The 26,194-nt window shown below is 42.2% G+C and overlaps 2 protein-coding genes across 3 annotated transcripts in view; both read left to right on the top strand.

The window, feature by feature from the left end:
• Window positions 1-4,881, top strand: part of LOC134658980 (vacuolar protein sorting-associated protein 53 homolog) — a 41,342-nt gene extending 36,461 nt beyond the window's left edge. Inside the window, exons 21-23 of the mRNA XM_063514586.1 lie at window positions 730-863; window positions 3,018-3,223; window positions 4,789-4,881. Of these exons, the coding sequence (XP_063370656.1) occupies window positions 730-863; window positions 3,018-3,223; window positions 4,789-4,881 (433 nt within the window). The remainder of the gene's footprint in view (window positions 1-729; window positions 864-3,017; window positions 3,224-4,788) is intronic.
• LOC134659138 (protein ERGIC-53) overlaps window positions 1-26,194 on the top strand; it is a 250,244-nt gene that overhangs the window by 165,551 nt on the left and 58,499 nt on the right. The window lies entirely within an intron of this gene.

Genomic DNA, 26,194 nt, shown 5'->3' with positions numbered 1-26,194 from the left:
AAAAACGGATGATTAGCTTGTGCACTTGCCCGTCTTTTTACTCGCAGGTGCGGCGCAGTGTCATGAAAAAAAAAACGGATGATTGGCTTGTGCACTTGTCCGTCTTTTTACTAAAAGAGAGGCCCGCCCCCGCTCGGCCAAGTCATGAATTATACTAATTCCAGACGCAGTGCACAAGCATAAACACGTTTTTCATGGCTGTCATCTCGGACCGGAAAAAAACTGTCCGGAATGGGGAAGAGTAAAATGTCGGACGGTAAAATTACGTCTAGTGCACAAGCTACTATATACATTTAATGGCGTGCCATATCGGACCGTAAAAACTCGGACTGCCGGACAGTAAAATTCATTGTAGTGCACAATCGCCCTAAGGGCTGATTGACGGCGCGTGAGCTCTCATGCGACTTTAGTTACATCGCGGACTGTTGGTTACGTCCAATTCAACCGACCGATCAAAACCCGCAATGTAATGAAAATCGCATGAGCCCTAACACTGACATCTTGTCCATTTCTGGGTAGATGTATCGACGGTACCGACCGTCAAATGTACTTATTGGACTAGCAATGGACGGCGAATTGTGGCTGTGGTGAAACAGGGCCCATTCAGTTGCGATTGCGGCATTTGACAAATTCCAAAGTGACGAAAATCAATATGTCATAAAGTCATATTAGAGATCACAATATGTCATAGAGACATTACCTACTTTGTAGCTATGTTTGTATTTGTAGGTTCGCGAACTCGTTCATACCCAAGTTCATCCAGAACATATACAAGTGCAAGCCGATCTCGACGGCGGGCGCCGAGCAGCTGCTGCTGGACACGCACATGCTCAAGACGGCCTTGCTGGACCTGCCCTCCATAGGTAACCAACCAGCTCGTTCATCCAGAACATATACAAGTGCAAGCCGATCTCGACGGCGGGCGCCGAGCAGCTGCTGTTGGACACGCACATGCTCAAGACGGCCTTGCTGGACCTGCCCTCCATAGGTAACCAACCAGCTCGTTCATCCAGAACATATACAAGTGCAAGCCGATCTCGACGGCGGGCGCCGAGCAGCTACTGCTGGACACACACATGCTCAAGACGGCCTTGCTGGACCTGCCCTCCATAGGTAACCAACCAGCTCGTTCATCCAGAACATATACAAGTGCAAGCCGATCTCGACGGCGGGCGACGAGCAGCTACTGCTGGACACACACATGCTCAAGACGGCCTTGCTGGACCTGCCCTCCATAGGTAACCAACCAGCTCGTTCATCCAGAACATATACAAGTGCAAGCCGATCTCGACGGCGGGCGCCGAGCAGCTACTGCTGGACACACACATGCTCAAGACGGCCTTGCTGGACCTGCCCTCCATAGGTAACCAACCAGCTCGTTCATCCAGAACATATACAAGTGCAAGCCGATCTCGACGGCGGGCGCCGAGCAGCTGCTGCTAGACACACACATGCTCAAGACGGCCTTGCTGGACCTGCCCTCCATAGGTAACCAACCAGCTCGTTCATCCAGAACATATACAAGTGCAAGCCGATCTCGACGGCGGGCGCCGAGCAGCTACTGCTGGACACACACATGCTCAAGACGGCCTTGCTGGACCTGCCCTCCATAGGTAACCAACCAGCTCGTTCATCCAGAACATATACAAGTGCAAGCCGATCTCGACGGCGGGCGACGAGCAGCTACTGCTGGACACACACATGCTCAAGACGGCCTTGCTGGACCTGCCCTCCATAGGTAACCAACCAGCTCGTTCATCCAGAACATATACAAGTGCAAGCCGATCTCGACGGCGGGCGCCGAGCAGCTACTGCTGGACACACACATGCTCAAGACGGCCTTGCTGGACCTGCCCTCCATAGGTAACCAACCAGCTCGTTCATCCAGAACATATACAAGTGCAAGCCGATCTCGACGGCGGGCGCCGAGCAGCTGCTGCTAGACACACACATGCTCAAGACGGCCTTGCTGGACCTGCCCTCCATAGGTAACCAACCAGCTCGTTCATCCAGAACATATACAAGTGCAAGCCGATCTCGACGGCGGGCGCCGAGCAGCTACTGCTGGACACACACATGCTCAAGACGGCCTTGCTGGACCTGCCCTCCATAGGTAACCAACCAGCTCGTTCATCCAGAACATATACAAGTGCAAGCCGATCTCGACGGCGGGCGCCGAGCAGCTGCTGCTAGACACGCACATGCTCAAGACGGCCTTGCTGGACCTGCCCTCCATAGGTAACCAACCAACTGGAATAAATAGACAAATGTGAAATAGTAGATTGTTAACCAAGGGATGAAAAGCAAGTCATTTCTCCCGAGATAGTCCGAGGCTGAATGATGCCTTTCACCCGAGTTAAACACTCTACTTTTCATTTCGAATATGAAGCAAGTAAAATGCATGTGTTTTTAGGGTTCCGTACCCAAAGGGTAAAAAACGGGACCCTATTACTAAGACTTTGCTGTCCGTCCGTCCGTCCGTCTGTCACCAGGCTGTATCTCATGAATCGCGATAGCTAGACAGTTGAAATTTTCACAAATGATGTATCTCTGTTGCCGCTATAACAACAAATACTAAAAATAAAATAAATTAAATATTTAAGGGGGGCTCCCATACAACAAACACGATTTTTTTGCTCTATTTTTTGTTGATGGTGCGGAACCCTCCGTGCGCGAGTCCGACTCGCACTTGGCCGGTTTTTTTTAAAACATGACTAAGTATAAAATTCATAACTATTTAGGCTAAGTATATCGTTATTTATGGAATGGGGAGTTAAATATCAGAATGGAAATTGTATAACGAATCAATTTTAAATCCAATTGCATACCTATCGTAAAAAATATCGTACTTGATGGAACCTAAAATGCTCTAGTGCAGAAACGTATCATTTTCTGCACACCTTTTATAACAACTATGACCCTCTTTCAGAGTATGACAAATGAAATAAATATTTTCCATAATATGAATGTTCAGGCTCGTCTTAACAGACAGTGCTGAAATGAAACCTTGTGTTCAGGGTCTGAAGTGAAGCGCCCAGCGCCGGCGACGTACACCAAGGTGGTGATCAAGCTGATGACGCGCGCGGAGATGATCCTCAAGCTGGTGATGGCGCCGCTGGAGGGGGCGGGGGCGGGGGCGGGGGCGGGGGCGGGAGGGGGGGAGGCCTTCGTGGCGCAGTTCGTGCAGCTGCTGCAAGACGCCACGCTGCAGGACTTCCACAAGGTGCGGACACTAAACCAGGGATGTTGCGAATATCCGCATCCGCAACCGCGGAAATTCCGCATAATTTTCAACATCCGCATCCGCATAAAATCGATGCGGATTTAATGCGGATGCGGACGTGGAACAGGTCGGTATAGGAACGTCTTGGCATCGGCGTAAGTGCTAGACTGCTAGGTAATTTAGTCATTAGCCAAAAAAAGTAAAAAAACCTATTAGAAATGACTTAATGTACGGAATCTTTGGAACGCGAGTCCGAATCGCACTTGGCCGGTTTTTTGAAATAAAAATTACTAAAATGTAATATTTGACGTTTTTTATGTACCTATCTTGACATCCGCATCCGCGGATGTGAGCCTTTAAAAATCCGCATCCGCGGATGTCAAAAAATCGGCATCCGCAACATCCCTGCACTAAACCCCGGTCAGAGGCCGAGTAAAACGGGTCCTCGCCAAGACCTGCTTTACTCGGCCTCAAAAGTTAAGAGCGAATAATTGGAAGGGCGCCAGTCTTACTTTTTTTAAACGTAATTTTAAGCAAAAAGTGTAATATAAAAATTGGATTCATAGTTTTTTCAAATTGTTCTTGTAACGTAGTACATTTCCCAAAATTTTAATTAAATATTTTTGGTATGATTCATGTAAAAGTAAAACACTTTTTTTCTAATTTAACGATTTTAACAATGTCCTAAACAAAATCAATTGGTGGCACTTCTATGCAATAAAAATTTTGGAAAATGTACTACGTTACATTCTCTTTGATCTAACCTTTAAATATGCACAAAACATGGAAGGTGCGGTGAGGTGAGTGCAAGCCTGCACGCCGTTCATACTGGTTTAAACATGGAAGGTGCGATGAGGTGAGTGCAAACCTCCTCGCCGTTCATTCTGGTTTCAAAATCAAAAAGAGGGTCGAATAAAGGGCCAAGCATGCAAGCATCATCATCATTATCATTATATAAATGTAATTTCCCGTCCACATATTGTTTGCTTTTCGTAAGTTTCTGCACTATAGCATAGAGAAAAAAATACATAGATTGCTCACTCCATACATCAGTTTTAGTACCAAAAAGACTATTAGCATCTAGCATCGAGTAGCGGAACTATCAGTACTGCTACTTGACAATATATATATATTTTTTGAAAATAACATGGGTATATAAAACATGTGTACCACAATACAAAGATTCGCCAAACTGCGGGGCAGTTTGTTGGCGATGAGCTCGCTCTTTTTATTTTTATTTTATAAGTATACAAATACAAATACAAATACAAATAATTTATTGAGAAAAGTATAGTACAGTGGTTGCTCTTAAAGACTAAGAATTTATAAAGACAAGTGATTTACAAATGGATGTAGCACCGACCGGATAGTCTTATCTCAACAGCATAAGACTTTCGGGTCGGTGCTACATCTATTGTCAAGTAGCAGTACTGATAGTTCCGCTACTCGATGCTAGATGTAGACACTGAAATTAATAGTCTAACTGATGTATGGAGTGAGCACTCTTGTCTTACTATATTTCTCTATAACTATAGTAATTAATTAATTATGTATTGTAATGGCAGGTCCTGGATATGAAGGGCGCTCGACTGGGCAAGGCGCAGCTCAGCGCGCTGGACGCTCTGTTCAAGCAAGCGGCGAGGAACGAGGGCAATTAGGAAACAGATTATTGTCAACCTTATTGTTAACGGATTAAGGTCCACTGATAGTCGTTTTATGCTGTTATGATGGACCCAACAGCAGCATATTACTGATGTTTTCATTATTATTATTGGATTTGAAATTAAGTGCAGTATTTAAATTATTTATTTAGGGTAGTTTATCATTCTTTGAGGGATTGTATTAAGTAAAATGAATTTAGTAACTATTATTTGCTATTATGCTGAATTGTATGGTATTGGTATCAGAAAAAAGACGGTCTGTGAACTAGCTTGTCGCACTGTGGGTAAAGACGCCATTAGTCAGAGTTTCGTGTCTATTTTAGGCTTCCCATTGACCTAATGATGCCTTTACCCTATGTTTTTAATAAAAACAAATCATTGGTGCTTGAATACAAAGTTAACATTCCTAACATTCCCTGCGTGTGCGATGTATTTTGTACTTACAATACATGATGATTTATTTGCTACTCTGGGTTTTATTTCACGATCACTTTGATAGACGCCTTTATTTAACCTGCTGTGATAATAGTAGGGGAGAACAAGAGGTTATTTTAGGGTTCCGTACCTAAAGGGTAAAAACGGGACCCTATTACTAAGACTTCTCTGTCCGTCTGTCTGTCTGTCACCAGACTGTATCTCATGAGCCGTGATAGCTAGACAGTTGAATGATGTATTTTTGTTGCCACTCTATAACAACCACAGACCTGTCATTGTCGAGCTCGCGCTTGACAGACAGCTGAAGTGTGCGAAAGGGAAGCCATCACGTATATGAACATCGCATGAGTGCGAAAGAGTCAGACTACAAATGAGAAAACGTGACCATTTTTGAGTTTGACGACGGCCGCGGACGGCCAAGAGCGTATCACCGTAATTTTCAATTTGAAAAATATACACAAATTCGGAAGAAAACTATTTGATAAACTAATACAATGAAGATAGTGTCTTGTAGTGTACCGGATTTCAGTGTCACGGGGCCAAATAAACCTAGCAAATATTCATTTCAGAGGAATAATGATATTCCGAGCGAAATTTTCTTAACGATATTTTGTCAAATTAACAGCATAAAAAGTGTAAGAAGCCGGTTTATACAGTTGATTATAAGTTTTTCTTCCTTTGTGTGCTAATATTTTATCATATTACTCAATAATTTAAAATATTTTGTGTAAAAACATAAACTGTTACTTTACGCTAGGGCTTGACAAAATGTTCAGATGACAGTATCGATAACTTGTCGGTATATTAATAGCTACCTATGTAATCATTTCTTCACAAGACATAATTAAGATATTAACCTTTATAACCGACTTCAAATAATGATTGCTATACCTTTTTGAAGGTGCAGATGTTTAGCAGTAAATTTAAACTTCACTTTCCAACACAGTAAGAGTTAGACTAAGATAAGGCTGTAACGATTTTGATAGCACACGCAGTGCAGGTGTTATTTTATACATCATAATGTCGTAGAATTTTAACGTTTAAAATAACACATTTGAAAAAGTAGTCGATAAAGCAATCAAACACCGACAGATTATTAATATGTTATAACATGACATCACTATTTTTGATCTCACATAGACAATTTACGCACACACTTGCATTTCATTTTTGGTCGCACTTTTGAAGATTGACAGTTGTTAACAACAAATACTAAAACGTACGGAACCCTCGGTGGGTGAGTCCGACTCGCACTTGTCTGGTTTTTGGAGTTGCTCAAGCCAGGCTCAAGCGTGTCAGATTAAGATATTTTAATTAATATTAATTATGAGTGATATATACCTGTCTTGCTACCCGTGGAGTAAACCTTAACCACAAATAGCCGTATATGTTGGTGGGTTAGGTGTTGGAGGGTTGATTTGGTGGGCAGTTAAACAATCGTTAAGTACTTACAGCTGGTCAACCAAATCTTGTCAGGCGCGAAATTCAAATTTTCTATGGGACGATATTCCTTCGCGCCTACATTTTTCAAATTTGCCGCCTTTTTCTACTGTCAAGATCTGGTTGACCAGCGGGCTCAGCACGGTTCCATTTTTATCGACTATCACTATGCCCGTCACTTTCGCACTTACATACTTATTAGAACGTGACAGGCATGGTGATAAACGATAAAAATTAGTACCGTGCTACTAGGGCAAGTACATATAAGTAGATTGTGGATTTGGTTAGTTTTGGTCCACGTTGATGCTATAATAATTTTAATATTAATCTGTCATTTATTTGTGGGTATTTTCTTAATCTGACGGTTACAAGTTCGAAAAGCATAATTTCGTTATCTGCCTCATATTCGAACGATAGAGAGGCCGATAACAAAATTACGGTTTTTGCGGTAGGCCACTCTGAATCGGTCAGAGCAGCTCAGGAGAACGCAATCCGCAGCGTACAGTATCTGTCAGTGTGTAGTACAGCCCCCGGTGCGTTGCCCCGGTGTCTGTATGGCCGGGAGCTGTTTGCCTCTCTTTCTAATAAATATGGTGGTTTAAGATTTTGCCACCGAGTTTATTAAATATGTTATATAGCTGGTCAACCAAATCTTGTCAGTAAAAAAGGCGCGAAATTTTAATTTTCTATGGGACGATATCCCTTCGCGCCTACATTTTTCAAATTTGCCGCCTTTTCCTACTGTCAAGATCTGGTTGACCAAGTATAAGTACTGACTACCTTTTTACTTTTATGTAAAGTGTACAAATCTTCAAAAAAACATAACTTTACCAAAAAATACCATTGATCTTCATAATCATTTCCGTTTTACACCAAAAAAGAAATGCAAGAATAGGATTAGGCCGAATAGCATGTTTACAAACTCCTTTCCTGTTTAAAAAATCACAGCATAAACAAAACATGGCTAGCGAAACGTCAACGTCAAACTCGGGCGCTCGGCCGCTGGCGGCGGTCACAGAAACTTTGTTTTGAATTAAAATGTTCAAATTACCGTTAAGAAAATTGTATTTTCTAGTGAAGCTATGTTTTCTATTCGTGATAGTTTTAGTTACTTTGAGTTTATTCGAATACTGGCGCGGAGGGAGACGCGCTACGCGAGCGGTTTCCCTGGACCCCGACGAAGAGCTTTACGAGAGGCAAATCCTTGAGGATGAGGCTCGGATAATCCCTGGCTTGGGCGAGGGTGGCAAGCCTGCATACCTCTCCGGCGAAGACAAGCGTTTAGGCGAAGAGACGGAGAAGAAATACGCCGTTAACACTCACTTGAGCGATCGCATCGCCTACAACAGGACTTTAAAAGGTAAACCATGTTTCCATGCAAATTCCGGCCTATTTACGGACATTCCCGTTAGTGTAAGCAGTTTGAATCATTGTCCACATATTTAGGAGTTATTATTCCACAGTAAACAGGTAAAATGTGAGCTAGTGAATAAATGTAAGAGTTGGTTGACAAGTAGAGCGTGAGACGCTGGCAGCCGCATTACGTACAATACGATCGCGGTTTTATGAGATAAAAGATATTTTTTACAGCATTTTATTAGCTTATGTCTGTACATTTGCTACTTGGGAGTATTATTTACAGGCACCTCCATATTTATAATGTTTTTAACACAAGCGGATGTGAAGCGTCGTAAATATGATCCCCTCTCCCCTGCCTACATAATCGTCCCTTTCGCAGTTGAAACGGCGGGTTGCTGGGGAGCCGACGCGAAACGCTTCACACGCGACTTAGGACGTCGACTCAGACAGAAAGGGGAAGGCCCCCGCTCCGAGTCGTTCCTCGTGCAAAGGCTGTCCCTGGTGATCCAGCGTGGCAATGCTGCGAGCATCATGGGCACCTTTGCGCCGGGAACGACTTGAAGCGTTGTCTTTTTTTTTTTAATTTATAATTTTAATTTGTAATTTTTAAATAGTCTTTTGAAGATCAACAATTTATTCTTGAATATGCGTTAAGGTATTTGCTAAATAACTAAGCTTATTACTAATAGTAAGTACCTAGGGTACTCTTATCTTTAAGCATTAGTTAATTTTTTTTTATGACTGATATTTTTGTTAGAAATACTTTGAAATACATAATGTACTTGCATACATAGTACAAATAGAAGTTTATTACCAAATAAGTGATAATTCGTAATGGTGGTTACCATAGAAAACAATAAAACAGTAGTGAAACAACTATTAGAAAACTGATTCATCAAAAAATATGCGAATGATGCAAGTAAGATTCAGTAAACTTACTTTAAAATACTTTAATGTACATGCAAATATTAGATATTGTATGTGCACAGTCAGCAGCAGAAGTTTCTAAGCGGATAAGCTGTTCAAAGTGAACTGAACACATCCTTATTATTTAGGGCAGGGGTCTCCAAACTATTTTACCTGAGGGCCATATTGTGCCTCAGAATTTTCGCGCGGGCCACCGTCGACGCCGATGGGGGGGGGGGGGGGGTATCTGGGTGCTGCTGTTAGGGCTGAACATTTGGGCTCCCACGGGCCGGATTGGAACGCTGCGCGGGCCGGGGTTTTAGAGTATAAGACTGACGGTCATTTTGAATACCTTGCCCACTCAGGTACTGTTGCTGCGGACCACACAATGATTATTGTCAATTGATTAAATCATAATGATGAATGAAATTAACTCACATTTATAGACAGGTCTAACGCGAAATTGATCACATACCTTTATTTACCGACGTTTCGAGACAGGTTTACTGAATAAATGTGAGTTAATATGTGTTCAAAACGCGAAAGTTTTAAATATTATAACTGTGAATTGTCATAAAAAGTTAGAGGAGTTGTCTTGTCTATTCTCACCTGTTGCAGAGATTTATGTAGCTAGCTGTAATAAAAGACACCTGTGTTGTGTGTTAGACTTCTGTGGTAACATTCTCTGTGGCATGAGTGCAATAATCAGTGTTATCAGCACGCTTGAATACCACCATACCTCGACCAACTGTGTTTGCAAACCTTAATGTTTCACTCATTTACTCGCTGATTGTATGGACATTTTATGCTTGTTATCAATTTGTTGCACATAGTTTACACTTCAAGGTTAATTCAATTCAATTTTTGTAATAAAGAAAAAAGATGACAATATAACATCTGTTTTTTTACATTTGTATATCTCTGTAAAAATCTGTTTAACGCGCATACATAGTGTATATGTATAAAAAAATCTGTAAAGCAGATTGAACAATCTCTAGTTTCTCTTTAGGACTTTTATTTGAGTTATTAGAAACTACGGAATGAACTATCGCCCACGGTATTTTGCGGACCGATACGACCTTCAAACTTTTAAGAACATGGCATACTCCCATCTTAAAGCCGGCAACCCACTTGTAACCCCTCTGGTGTCGCAGGTGTCCATGGGCTACGATGATTGCTTACCATCGGGCGATTCGTCTGCTCGTTTTTATCTTATATCTTAAAAAAAGAATAGATAGTTAATTGTTAATCGTCCATAGTTATCACATAAGTAATAATATCTGGGAGACCGAGCTTTGCTCGGAAAACATATAAAAACTCAAAAATGCGCGTTTTCCCAGAGATAAGACCTAGCTAGAACGATTTTTCGCCCCCAAAAACCCCTATATAGTAAATTTCATCGAAATCGTTAGAGCCGTTTCCGAGATCCCCATAATATATATACATATAAATAAACAAGAATTGCTCGTTTAAAGGTATTAGATTAGATATAATCATTGATATAATTTGCAGACTTCCGCAACCCGGCGTGCGAGCGCGTCACGTACGACGCGGAGCTGCCCTCCGCCTCCGTCATCATCATCTTCCACAACGAGCCATATTCTGTCGTCATCAGGTACCCGTCTACCTGACTACCTGTCTACCTACTTACATTTACATCTTACAAGTTTCATATTTAAGGAATAGTTCACAGCAGGGATGTTGCGAACATCCGCATCCGCATCCGCAACCGCGGAACTTCCGCATTATTTTCAACATCCGCATCTGCATCCCCATCCGCATAAAATCGATGCGGATGCGGATGTCGAACAAGTCGGTACAGGAACGTGTTAGCGGCGGCGTAAGTGCTAGGTATTTTCGTCATTACCTATAATGAAATCGTCTAGATCCAGAAAAGTCGGCGGAGTTACTGTTTATTAAATATAACGCACCTACATTCTTGCTCAAATACTTGTTTATTTATTTTTGTTTATTTTGTTTATTTTATTTACAATTAGTACTAACAGTTAAACCTTACGTACTAATCGGTGTTGAGTTACTTAAGTCTAACATGCAGACAGGTACTCAATTAAGATGGATTAAATTACAATATATTACATGGGGGATAAAACTAATTACAATTGCAATAAAAATTAATTACCATAAATTACTATAAATTAAATAAAAAACAGGTCCAGGAGCAAAATGTCAGAAATTAATGTTAATTCTATTAGACTATGGAGCTTTTCGCCACTATTGACTCAAGGTAGCGGTTGGATACTGTCAGAAATTGGTTTTCAGAGGTGTAAAATATGTCAAGTTGGCTATCGCTGTTCAAGATGCAATTTAATTGCGTCATCGCTTGATGTAGTGGGGAGAAAGAGAGAGCACGCGTCCTGGCCGGCGGGACGGCAAAGAAGCCGCGGCTGCGAGCGCGTAATAGCTTGGTGGAGGCCTGAGGCACCCTAATTGCTACCAGGGAGAGTAGGGCAGGATTAGTTAGTGTTCCCCGTATAAGCCGAAGGAAATATTTAATTAGGTAGATATTCCTCCGAGCCTCCAGCGATGTGTAGTCCACCATTCCAAGTATAAAAAGAGTTGGATATAAGTATGGGTAGTAACCATATAGCTTTTTGTATAGGAAACGTGCATATTGTTTTTGTATCCGTTCAAGAAGAAGAATATACTGCTGCTCATGGGGATTCCAGATTAAAGCGTTAGTTTCCAGCTTACTACGCACGAACGCGTTGTACAAAATACTGATAGCGTGCCTGTTTGTATTGTTTGTAAACATTTTTGCCTGCCGTATAACGAATCCCAGACATCTCCTAGCATCATTACAGACCTTTACAATATGTTGGTTAAAAGTGAGCTGAGGATCAAACCATGTCCCTAGATCTTTTATTTCACTGACTTGTTTAAGTGGTTTACCCTCCAATACTAAACGTTTCGTTTTTTTTTAAATAAAAAAATACTAAGAATGTAATATTTGACGTTTTCTAAGTACCTAATCTTGACATCCGCATCCGCATCCGCGGATGTGAGCCTCTAAATATCCGCATCCGCATCCGCGGATGTCAAAAAATCTGCATCCGCAACATCCCTGGTTCACAGTAAGGACTACTAACAGCTTCCTTAGTCTACTCCTGAATTTCTGATGTGTTAACCGGTACGAGTAATAGTGCCTTTACATTTTACTGCTTTGAGCAGGGAACAAGAGCATCTAACAAGATGAGAAATTTTGATTATTAAGTGAGAGAACTAAAGAGTTCTAAGTAAACAAACTTAAAACTCTTTAGTTTTATTTTCATACCTTCCTAATCCTAACTATAGCGCGTAAGTGACGAATGAATCAAATTACGAGAATTGCATCAGACAACATTAGATATGCAAATAATGCTTGCCAATGTAAAATCGACTAAAATGTCATTCAATAGAACTTGCTAACTATGTAAACAAACCGCCATACTAAAATTGACACTGAATGTCAAATTACTAGTAACTTTTGTTTACATAGTTAGCAAGTTCTATTGAATGACATTTTACGTGATACACGTCTACTACAGCGCCATCTAGTTCAGTTATCATTATTCGTTTTCAGAACGATATGGAGCGTCCTAAACACGGCGCGGCGCGACCAGCCGTGGCACCGCCGCGCCAACTACCTCGAGCGAGGCACCGGCCGGATCATGAAACTGGGTACTTCATAGTAGATTGTTAACCAAGAAAAGGGACCCAATGCATCACTACATAGTATAAAACAAAGTCGCTTCCCGCTGTCTGTTTGTATGCTTAGGTCTTTAAAACTACGCAACGGATTTTGATGCGGTTAGAGTGATTCAAGAGGAAGATTTATGTATCATCATCTTCATCTTCCTTGCGTTGTGCCGGCATTTTGCCACGGCTCATGGGAACCTGGGGTCCGCTTGGCAACTAATCCCAAGAATTGGCGTGGGCATTAGTTTTTACGAAAGCGACTGCCATCTGACCTTCCAACCCAGAGGGTAAACTAGGCCTTATTGGGATTAGTCCGGTTTCCTCACGATGTTTTCCTTCACCGAAAAGCGACTAGTAAATATCAAATGATATTTCGTACATAAGTTCCGAAAAACTCATTGGTACGAGCCGGGGTTTGAACCCGCGACCTTCGGATTGAAAGTCGCACGCTCTTACCGCTAGGCCACCAGCGCTTCTGAAGGAAGCGCCAATTCGAGGGTGAAATGGCTGCTTTCCGGCTTTCACCCGAATTATACACTTTACCTACCATCGAACTCTTTATAATACTGAAAAAAAAAAAATTACTGCCTAATTTATGACGTTACAGCAACTACCCCCACCACTTTCGCGCTTGTCATCTCATATATTTGTGTTCAGGGCATTACACTGAATGCATCGATACCATATTCACCCATATCCGAGACGACATGAGCGAAAATCGATTTCTAAAAGAGTTTTCTTTCGTTAGACGCTTTACTATACTGGCCGACGTTTAGACCGACGTGTTAATCATTTTACGTTTTATTTCCCAGGTTACCCCGGGCAACCCGAGGACTCCGAGCACGTGTACCTGAAGGAAATCATCCTAGTTGACGACAACTCCACCCTCCCCGAGCTGCGCGGGAAACTGGCGCGGTACATCAGAACTAGACTCCCCCCCGACATGGTGCGCGTGCTGCGGCTGCCTGACAGGTAACCAACCAACTAGAATAACCATAGAACAAGGGAAATTGGCGCGGTACACCAGAACAAAACTCCCCCCCGACATGCTGCGCCTGCCTGACAGGTAACCAACCAACTAGGATAACCAAATAAAAAGGGAAACTGGCGCGGTACACCAGAACAAGACTCCCCCCGACATGGTGCGCGTGCTACGCGTGCCTGACAGGTAACCAACGAACTAGAATAACCATAGAACTGACAGGTAACCATCCAACTAGAATAACCATAGAACTGACAGGTAACCAACGAACTAGAATAACCATAGAACGCATCTTAGTTGACAACTACCCGAGGGAAACTGGCGCGGTACATCAGAACTAGACTCCCCCCCGACATGGTGCGCGTGCTGCGGCTGCCTGACAGGTAACCAACCAACTAGAATAACTATAGAACGCATCTTAGTTGACAACTACCCGAGGGAAACTGGCGCGGTACATCAGAACTAGACTCCCCCCCGACATGGTGCGCGTGCTGCGGCTGCCTGACAGGTAACCAACCAACTAGAATAACTATAGAACGCATCTTAGTTGACAACTACCCAAGGGAAACTGGCGCGGTACATCAGAATAAGTCTACCCCTCGACATGGTGCGCGTGCTGCGGCTGCCTGACAGGTAACCAACCAACTAGAATAACCAAAGAAAAAGGGAAACTGGCGCGGTACACCAGAACAAGTCTCCCCCCAGACATGCTGCGGCTACCTGACAGGTAACCAACGAACTAGAATAACTATAGACAATGGAGCTGAAATTACACCCGTGATATGTTGGCGCTCGAACGAAAATAGAGTACTTTTAACTCTTAGGTTGCGAGTGTCTTGAACCATACATCGTCAGAGAAAAGTTTACCAAAATTCGTACTAGTTCTGTTTCTGTTTGATTCCAACGCCATCTAACTTGCAGATGCGATATTACTATTAGGTACTCAAATAATTACATGTGTCCAGCAAACTTACCTTGTATACAGTAGTTATATTTCATATTTATAATCCACGTACAAATAAAGCACACATACTAACCGCGCCTAGCGTAGCGTGTTACGAATTATTAAAATTCCTACTCGATATACTCGTATAAGTATTATCAAAGACATATGTAACTCCGTATAAGATGAATAAAGTCTAAGGAAAAAACGTGCCTCGGAAATCAAGAAAAAGTCATTCTCGGATAGATGGCGCACACACTTTTGGCCTATGCTCGGCTAGATGGCATTGACGACACCTTTTGATATTTAACAATTTTAACACATAGGTATCAGTGAAAGAACATAGGTCCAAATGATATAAAAATAATAAAATCATTTAGCCATATATACAGGGTGGATTTTCTTTTTGGGTCAGTGAGGGCAGCTACTAGATCCCGTGCTGCTACGAGAAAACGGTCTAAGAAGACCTTCCCTCGATTTCAAATTAATGAAGACTGGCTTTTACAGATTTTGGAAAAAACATACAGGGTGCGAGAAAAAGGTCATTTTTGACAAACTTTTTTTTTGATGCCAATCGATCCCATTCCTATTAAGGATCAAAAGCTTGTATGGAACCAAAAAAAAATTTCCGGCTAGAAAAGCCACAAATCGAGGAAAACCTTTCCCATACAATTTGTATGAAAATGAAAACTTTTATTTTTCACATGCTATTTTTGTATGCCAATCGATTCCATTCCTATCCAGTATCAATAGTTTCTTTGGGGTCAACTTACGGTAATGTACTAAAAAGCCACAAATTAAAGAAAACTTTTTCCATACATTTACTATGGAGAACATGTGAAATTTAATTCACATTTTTCTATCTGGCCAATCAGTCCTGTTACATTTAAGGACCATAATACTGTATGAAGACATTGCTGTAGGACTGATGGGCGAGATAGAAAATTGAGAATAACATTTCACATTTTCCCCATAGTAAATGTATGGAAAAAGTTTTTATTAATTTGTGGCTTTTTAGTACATTACCGTAAGTTGACCCCTAGGAAACTATTGATACTGGATAGGAATGGAATCGATTGGCATACAAAAACAGCATGTGAAAAATAAAAGTTTTCATTTTCATACAAATTGTATGGGAAAAGTTTTCCTCGATTAGTGGCTTTTCTAGCCGGAATTTTTTTTTTGGTTCCATACAAGCTTTTGATCCTTAATAGGAATGGGATCGATTGGCATCAAAAAAAAAGTTTGTCAAAAATGACCTTTTTCTCGCACCCTGTATGTTTTTTCCAAAATCTGTAAAAGCCAATCTTCATTAATTTGAAATCGAGGGAAGGTCTTCTTAGACCGTTTTCTCGTAGCAGCACGGGATCTGGTAGCTGCCCTCACTGACCCAAAAAGAAAATCCACCCTGTATACATTTTTTTGATAGTTTTATACATTTTCATTTTTAATTGTTTGACGATAGATGGCAGTAAAATTGTGACTACAAAACTTACTAAGACAGGACCCCTCTATACTATCTATTTGGTACTATCGTGCTCGTATAAGTCGATCCGTTTGCTTACAACGCCACCTATGGACGGATAGCTGAACTTGTCCAGGTTAGGGTTGACGCGAGCCCGCCACGCGGGCGCGGGCGCCGCCGCGGGCGACGTGCTGGTGGTGCTGGACTCGCACTGCGAGGCCAACCACGACTGGCTGCGGCCTCTCTTGCACAGGATCAAGGCTAGCCCTAAGTCCGTGCTCGTCCCAATGATCGACGTTCTAGTGAAGGACACTCTGAGCTACGCGTCGGCCGGCCGTCACAACTACAAGGTGAAGGCTCCACCGACTTCGGTCTACGTCAGTGGTTCCTAACCTGGGGGTAATTACCCCCGTGGGGGTAAAACTGGTATTTCACGGGGGTAATAAGCTAACCTAATATAACAATACAACAAACGTACACGTTTTATTTTTTATTACCATTGGGAGGAGGGGTAAAATCAGGTTCCCTAGTTAGTCATAGGGGTGACCGGACTGAAAAGGTTAGGAACCACTGGTCTGCGTGCTCGTGTAGTTAGGGTTTCGATTGGGTGTCCATTATTTTAGTGGGACTAATTTACATTAATTTGAACTCTCGTTTACCTACCTGATCATATCATTTTTTTATACTTTACTAAATTTTACGATTCTTTTAAATATAATTAGTAATCTCGATGAAGCCACAACATATTACACACACAGCACTAACTCTGGATAATCTGCTACATGTATGTGCTAGCCGGGCAGGTAGGACCTACAGGTTATATAACTTTATACACATATTTAAGTTATTGTAATATTTCTCTTCAAATAATACCGAAACGTTTTCAACGGTATTTCTACACAGTATAACAATATTTCTGGTCGTCTTAGCAAAGTTTTAAACGGTATGAAAAAAACGTTTTAGCCTCATTTTAGTGAGTTAGAATATGTAGGGTGTACGGATCGCGTGAGTCGGAGCAGTATGTGTCCGTTAGTGCACATTAGCACAGAATAAATAATAGTACCAGGTGCAGAAGACTCACTCTCTAACAAAACGCGTCTGTCACGATCGGCACAGATATGGCCGCTAGGGGCGACGCGCGGCTTACCAAACTTAGCCACCAAAATTGGGGTGGAACGGATGTACTTTTAGCTACCTGTAGCGAAGCGACGAAATCGCGGAGTGAGCCACGCCCACTGACAATCGAACCTCTAGACTGAGCTTAGGCCAATTCTTTCATGAAACCGATGCTGCCTAAAATACGGGGGTGCGGGGGGACGAGGTGAGCGAATCCCGTGCCGTGATTGGTCCGTTCAAACACACGGACCAATCACGGCACGGGATTGACTCGAAGATGGAGTAACGCTACCGTATGTGTGGCAGAGGGGGTAGCGCGACTATGCTATGTCATAGAGAAAAAAATACATAGAGTGCTCACTCCATACAACAGTTTTAGTACCAAAAAGACTATTAGCATCTAGCATCGAGTAGCGGAACTATCAGTACTGCTACTTGACAATAGATGTAGCACCGACCGGAAAGTCTTATCTCAACAGCATAAGACTTTCCGGTCGGTGCTACATCTATTGTCAAGTAGCAGTACTGATAGTTCCGCTACTCGATGCTAGATGTAGACGCTGAAATTAATAGTCTAACTGATGTATGGAGTGAGCACTCGTGTCTTACTATATTTTTCTATGGCTATGTCTAGAGGTTGGATTGTCTGTGGCCACGGCTGACATTAGCGCCACCTGCCGCACTGCGCAGGTCGGGGCTGACCCGCGCGCGGCTGGCCGGCGCGGGCGCCGCCGCGGGCGACACGCTCGTGTTCCTGGACGCGCACTGCGAGGGCGCCACCGACTGGCTGCGGCCTCTCTTGCACAGAATCAAGGATAGCCCCAAGTCTGTGCTCGTGCCCACCATCGACATGATAGAAGTTGATACTCTCGCGTACAACCCTATCGACCGATACGACTTTCAGGTGATTTCGCCTCGACTTTATTGTATGCGGGTAGTATGGTAGGGTAAACTAATTATTTCATTAGTATTAGGTGTGTCTCATTTAGATCTCTCGTGCATCGTGCACCGTGCATCGTATGAAATCGATTTTCCTTTATATATTTTATATTTCGACTCCTGTAACTATACCGTGTCTCGTACATTTTATAAACAAATTAGAACATTTTAGAGTTAAAACTCTGCTCATTAAGTCGGGCGGCGAAACGGTAGGTATAAAGGGAAATGATTGGATCGCAATGTTTGACTCCGTCACTTCGTTTGGACTAGTTAGGAGGTGAACATGTCGAAAGTTCCCGGCCGTAGCCCTCGAGCAGGGGGGCAAAGGGGGGTTTGAAGGTCTAATTTTTCGGTTTTTCGCTTATATCTCGGAAACTATGCGTCCTAGCGACACGATCAGTAATACTAAATAAAAACTAATTACATTTTCTACAAGTTTTATTCGGTCAACTTTTTCAGTATCATGTACAATTTTCGAGATATCCGCTCTTAAATCGTAAACCATCAAGTAAGATTGGTTACAACGCCGCCTATGGACGAACAGCTGAACTTGTCCAGGTTAGGGTTAACAAGAGCCCGCTACGCGGGCGCGGGCGCCGCCGCGGGCGACACGCTCGTGTTCCTGGACGCGCACTGCGAGGGCGCGGCCGACTGGCTGCGTCCGCTGCTGCACAGGATCAGACACAGCCCGCACTCGGTCCTAGTGCCATTGATCGACACCATCAAGACTAACACGTTCGAATACAGGGCTGGGGATCTTAAGAAGTTTCCTGTATCGGTAAAACATGTGTTAGCTTCTATTAGGCATCCATTTGACAATTGTCACTTGACGTTGATCCACAGACAAGACATCCTCTAGACTGAGCATAGTAACGCTACCCCCTCTGCTACAAATAAATATACGGTAGTTTTACTCCATTTTCGAGTCAAAGTGTCTTTGTGTGACGTCCGTGTGTTTGAACGGACCAATCACGGCACGGGACTCGCTCACCTCGTCCCCCGCACCCCAGTATTTTTGGCAGCATCGGTTTCATGAAATAATTGCTCTAAACTGCGTCTAGAGGATTCCTAGTCTATGCGTTGATCATTCGCTGTACATTAATTTTTGAACTTAGTAGTAATGCTGAGCGTACTAACATCTCCATCTCACTCTTAGGCTGCGTTTCCATTAGACAAGTGCGAGGATGCGTAACGAGGGGTGTGTATGTTAAGAACCAATAGAATCGCTTCATTTACATGTCCTCGCCCGACGCAGCTCTAGTCTAGTCTGCAATTTTTTATTGATTCTTAGCAAACATATCTCCCGCTACGCATCCTCGCACATCTCTGCTGGAAAAGCAGCGTTAGCAGACTATCAAAAGTCAAAATATACTTTATTCATGTAGGCCTAGCAACAAGCACTTATGAATAGTAACTAGTTATTACATATATATTATCTTATAAGCTAATTATCAGAGCGATTTATCGGCGAACCTTACGTCTTTGAATTGGGTTTACTAATTGTCACTATGGCCAGTGCTTGACACAATAATGTACAGTGAATTGTCAGTACAAAAGTGTCAAGTGATTATTGTCAAATTAAAGAAAAGCGCCTGAATTCGTGCATATATTCACGATTGTGCGTTTGTGTTACGTATTACGAGCAAAGCAATTAACAAATTAAAACTTGTTTTTGTTATAACAGGGTGATAAAATGTGCACAGTAAACAGTAATGTGCATAGGGACAACATTTCGGATTAACGAAACTGTCGCTTGAACGATGATCGCTTTTGGGAATAAGTCTGGACACAATGCTGATGATAATACTCAGCGTCTACGATTTTGCGCTTCGTTTTTATTTGATAAGTCAATTGTCGCGTCAATTTCTATAATGCCTTATATCGTTGGTCATTGACAATGTTGACGCGACACGATTTCGTTTTCTATAAAAGCTTCATATAGTCAGCTCTTCAAAATTTCGCATTCTTTGAATATTTCTTCTTGGTATTTCTGTATTTTTTTTAAACACACTCATTCAACGTCAAATATTCATTTCATTTATTTATTTACATTCATGATTACTTACACTATACAACATGTCGTCGCTATACTTACTCAACCTCATATCTGCAACAATCATTTGATGGAAATGTTGCTTTTCTTTCATTCGGAATACGGGTGTTTTTGTCATCAAATGAGTGTTATAGATTCGAGGGTTGAGTAAGTATAGCGGCGATATACAGAACATAAATTATTTCTATTCTCTCTCTTTCCACTTACCAGTCGGTGACTTTTGACAGAGTCGTGATCGTTCGTCGTCTATGTATCTCTATCTATATATTTATATGACGTCAAAAGTTAAAAGCATTCGATTTAATGTCGTTATTCCTCCTGTTTGACGGACAGCGATATTAACGAAGGAAGTGTAAAACATTACATTCTCAACTGACACGTGACAAAAAATATCACAACGACATCTGTAGTCGGAAAGCGATACTTGTGTCATTGATTATGATCACATCAACGCCATCTACTGACTAATCAAGGTAAATTATTCGTGCTGCATTACTGATTTCAACGCCATCTATCGACTAGTACCACAGAATAAATAATAGTACTAGAGTACAGATTTACAGAAGGTTCACTCTCTGGCAAAACGCGTCTATTACGACAGAATGACCGCTAGGTGGCGCAAGCACGAGCAGGCGTCCGTTCCGTAGCGGTGCGCGGCAACTACTATGGCTAGACACCAAAATTGGTGCGGGCCGCATGTACTTGTAGCGACGCGACGAAATCGCGAGGTGAGCCACGCCTGCAAGTACCTATACTTTGTTCAAGCATAGGTCTGATGCGCGCGCGCTTCGTTTGCGCTCCAGGTCTATGGCAAAGTTCAGTTAGGCTCAAATACGCCCCCACCTCCCTCTCTCGCCCAACGTCCGCACTTGCTCCAGGATAGGGCTGACGCGCGCCCGCCTGGCCGGCGCTCGCTTCGCCGGCGGCGACGTCCTGATCTTCCTCGACGCCCATTGCGAGGGCGTCGCCGACTGGATGCGGCCCCTGCTGCAGAGGATCAAGGACGCGCCCACGGCCGTCGTCATGCCGATCATAGACGTGGTCGAACACAAGGACTTCCTCTATAGCGTGCAGGACCCCGCAGCGTTTCAGGTTGGCGGGTTTCGTGTGTGTTCTGTTTCTGCACTTGTACAGTCACCTGCAATAATATGTTGTTGTGGCCGCAAACATATGTGACGCTGTTATGGCTCTACAAATAAGATAGTGTCAGATATTTTTAGGGCTATCGTTGTGTGACTTACTATTGCAGGTGACTACTACTACACTTGTGTGAAATAGATGTGATGTTCACTGTTTTACAATACCTGCACACTATTGTTTTTTTACGGCACGTTTGAATTAGATTAGATCGTTCCTTCTGCACTATGGTACAAGTACTGCTATCCGGTTACTTGTGGTTGATTTTATTCTGTCTTCATTCCTACCCCTATAAGAGCATAATGTACGCTATTTTAGCCACATTTTTAATTGGCTATCACGTTTCTAGGGGGGTGTAATGGGGGAGTGGAATTTATCACGGTGACTGCTTACCGTTTTTAGCAGATATTTTTAGAAAGACGTATATTATCTTGTCTTTATCACTTAATAAACGTAAGTTTGATTTTATATACTGTTAGCACTAGCCGTTGTTTTGTATTGCACTGGCGCAGTCGGTAGGATCTCCCGTTTTAGATTTATACCTACTCGTAAAATTGCACTTTCAATTCTTGTGTTTTCTTTTTTAGGGTTCCGTAGCCAAATGGCAAAAAACGGAACCCTTATAGATTCGTCATGTCTGTCTGTCTGTCTGTCCGTCTGTCTGTCCGTCCGTATGTCACAGCCACTTTTCTCCGAAACTATAAGAACTATACTGTTGAAACTTGGTAAGTAGATGTATTCTGTGAACCGCATTAAGATTTTCACACAAAAATAGAAAAAAAACAATAAATTTTTGGGGTTCCCCATACTTCGAACTGAAACTCAAATTTTTTTTTTTCATCAAACCCATACGTGTGGGGTATCTATGGATAGGTCTTCAAAAATGATATTGAGGTTTCTAATATCATTTTTTTCTAAACTGAATAGTTTGCGCGAGAGACACTTCCAAAGTGGTAAAATGTGTGTCCCCCCCCCTGTAACTTCTAAAATAAGAGAATGATAAAACTAAAAAAAATATATGATGTACATTACCATGTAAACTTCCACCAAAAATTGGTTTGAACGAGATCTAGCAAGTAGTTTTTTTTTTAACACGTCATAAATCGCCTAAATACGGAACCCTTCATGGGCGAGTCCGACTCGCACTTGGCCGCTTTTTTATAATTATTGATGCAGATTAATTAGCACTATGGTTAGGCTATACACACCAGCAATACCAGCATACACGCACACTACTTTATATATACTGTACCTTATATCTCACTGTTTTCATTCATGATCACTGTGTGTTCTGACATTGGTACTATGCCGTACTGGGCAAGTTTTGTGTTTTTGTGTGAATTTTGTTTGTATATTTTTCTATCATTTCACATAGTGGTTTCAAATCTTGGTTTTAATATAAATATCCTTATTTTGTATCAACATTTCTCACCATTATCTTTATTAGTCGTGGGATATTCTACGGAAAACATAAAAAACCTACCGGGGTATTAGGGTATGAACGTTTTTGGTAAAACCCATGTTTTTTTAAAGTATATTAATACTGCATTTTTGTGCGGAATTATTTTGTTCTTTTAATATTGAACACTGGTAGTACTTTCGTCTTCATTAGTAGTAGGTACCCCTCGCCTCGTTCTGTGGTTAAAATGCTAAAATAGTGTTTTCACCTGATTTAATGATCCTTCAGGTAACTCATGCTAATAGTGGAATGCCTTCTACCTGGGACCCCGAGTATTCTGACCGGATTTTCGTAAAATCATTTGAATTGCATTGGCCGCTTGACTTATGCTTGCTTGGCCGACCGCAATTTTTGATAATAGTTACTTAAACATAACATAGTCTACCGTCAGTAAAAAGCTGTACCTATCTCAGGCAGGGCCTGATGAGAGCCCGCGTGACGGGCGCGCGTGCGGCGCGAGGAGACGTGCTAGTCTTCCTTGACGCGCATTGCGAAGCCGAGAGCGATTGGCTGCGGCCGCTGCTGCAGCGCATCCGCCATAAGCGGGATGCAGTGCCCACGCCAGTCATCGACGTCGTCGACCAGACCACCTTCCATCTTGACGGGGAAGACCCTATTCAGGTGTGGCATGCGGAGACTCGGCGGTGTGGCATGCGGCGAACAAAGCAAATATGACTTACCTACTAACAGTAACTTAACTACAATATAAGTTCTGATGATGGCACGTTCCAGTCAAGAATTGGAAATACCCTATTCAGGTGTGGCATGCGGCGAAAAAAGAGATGTCTTTCTGACAAATAAAGGATTTAGGTGTGGCATGTGAAAAGGCATGAAATTGCAAGAATACATCGGTACAACAACAGCAGATAATGGCATACTAAACAAGAAACGACAGCATGCTAATTTACAAAAATGTTGCGCATCGGAATAGTGTATGATATATACATAGTGCTGAGGAGGGAGTAACATTGATAGATACCTAATGGTGTGGTGCATGAGAGAGTTCATGGAACATGGAAGATGCTTTACTAACTTACCGTGGTATGGAACAAAGAACTAGCAATTAGCATTGACGTTCGAAGCTGGTTGTTACTGGCTTTATACATATTGCAACCTCATAATGCACTGACCATCCAGCCTCTAGACTCAACTTAGGCCAATTCTTTCATGAAACCGATGCTGCCAAAAATACAGGGGTGCGGGGGACGAGGTGAGCGAGTCCCGTGCCGTGATTGGTCCGTTCAAACACACGTGGGCGTCAGACAGAAATATCTGCCGGGCGCTAGTGATGTGACACGTTGAATAATAACATTGTCAATCACGGTCAATAATGTAATAACAGTAATAATATGCAAGCATGTTTTGAATGCTATGTTGATTCGTTCGTTCGAAAACATTAACCCATAACGTTGTGGTTTCGTTAGCAGGTGTATCTGCTTTATATAATTAATTTAAAAATAAACTATTGGTAAAAAGGCGTCTTATGGGATTTAGAGAAGCGCGAGACGAGACGAGATGCGGATGCGGATATTCGCAACATCCCTGCTTGGAAGCACTTCATTCACGCAGCTCGCCCTTCGGCCTCGCTTTAAATTACTGAGGGTTGCACGCTTGGGAGTCGGGGTGAAGGCTTCGGGCCTTCGCCTTCGGCGGGTCAGCCTTCGGCCTCCCAGCCTGATATTCGCCCTTCGGGTTCGCTTAACCTACTTGGAAATTTTACTTTGCCCGTGTCCGCCGCCATTTTGAGTGTTAATAAAAAATAATTCACATACTAATCTTGGGCCCCCAAGCTCGCCGCATGCCAAATCTCAACGCGCTCAGACCAACTTGAAAAAAAAAATCATATCATAATCATAATTCTTTATTGCAACCATGGTATTACAAGGTGTTCTTATGTTAGTTAGTACATTTTGAAACTTTTTAAATGCAATTTGTGTTGTCTCGGGCCCTCTATGGCATTTGGTCGAGCACCCCCCACCTATCTCTCACCTTTGAAGCTTTTCATAAAAAATAAGTGGCCATTTTTACCGCCATATTGGTTTTATTAAAAAAAAATCCATAGGAATACAGCTAAGTGACCCCGAGTTTTCGTGACCAAAATTTTAGCGCGCTGGGAGCATTTTGAAAAATGATCGCTATTTTGAATCCGCCATTTTGAAAAAATAATGGCGGCTTCAGAAACTGTCAGCGTCCCTCTATGACATTTGGTCGAGCATCTCCCACGTATCTGTCACCGTTTAGTGACCAAAAGTCGGATAATCCGGTAGACCAAAAGTCGGATTTTTCTGGAAGTCACCAAACCACCCCCTCTATACGACCGTATCAAAGTCAAATACCCCAGGAACCCCCTTCTGGGAGAGCAATTATGTCAATTAATCAGTCGGGTTGCGGCTTTATATACAGGGTGGATTTTCTTTTTGGCTCAGTGAGGGCAGCTACCAGATCCCGTACTGCTACGAGAAAACGGTCTTAGGAGACCTTCCCTCGATTTCAATTTAGATCCCATTCCTATTGAGGATCAAAAGCTTGTATGGAAGCAAAAAAAAAATCCGGCTAGAAAAGCCACAAATCGAGGAAAACTTTTCCCATAATATTTGAATGAAAATGAAAACTTTTATTTTTCACATGCTACTTTTGTATGCCAATCGATTCCATTCCTATCCAGTATCAATAGTTTCCTAGGGGTCGACTTACGGTAATGTACTAAAAAGCCACAAATTAATAAAAACTTTTTCCATACATTTACTATGGAGAAAATGTGAAATTTTATTCACAATTTTGTACCTCGCCCATCATTCGTACAGCAATGTCTTCATACAGTATTATAGTTCTTAAATGTAACAGGACTGATTGGCCAAATATTATGGGAAAAGTTTTCCTCGATTTGTGGCTTTTCTAGCCGGAAATTTTTTTTTGCTTTCATACAAGCTTTTGATCCTCAATAGGAATGGGATCGATTGGCATAAAAAAAAAGTTTGTCAAAAATGACCTTTTTCTCGTATCCTGTATGTTTTTTCCAAAATCTGTAAATGCCAATCTTCATTAATTTGAAATCGAGGGAAGGTCTCTTAAGACCGTTTTCTCGTAGCAGTACGGGATCTGGTAGCTGCCCTCACTGAGCCAAAAAGAAAATCCACCCTGTATTCGCGGTATCCTACTATACCCACCCATTAAAAACACCCTGTATAATTCTATTAAGAGTTATTACATGGTTTAAATCAAATATTTATTTGTTATTATGTAAATGAAATGTTATTTAACACAATCTAACTAAATGAAGTTTATATTATTTGGCCGAATGTTCAAGTATCATTGCCATGTTGGCAGTCGTACACAGAAAAAAAGCAAAAATTAAAAAGTTAAACCGACGCCCACTATTC

Source organism: Cydia amplana, chromosome 24, assembly GCF_948474715.1.
Source record: "Cydia amplana chromosome 24, ilCydAmpl1.1, whole genome shotgun sequence".
Classification (NCBI taxonomy): Eukaryota; Metazoa; Arthropoda; class Insecta; order Lepidoptera; family Tortricidae; genus Cydia; species Cydia amplana.
This window is presented reverse-complemented; position numbering and strand designations above follow the sequence as displayed.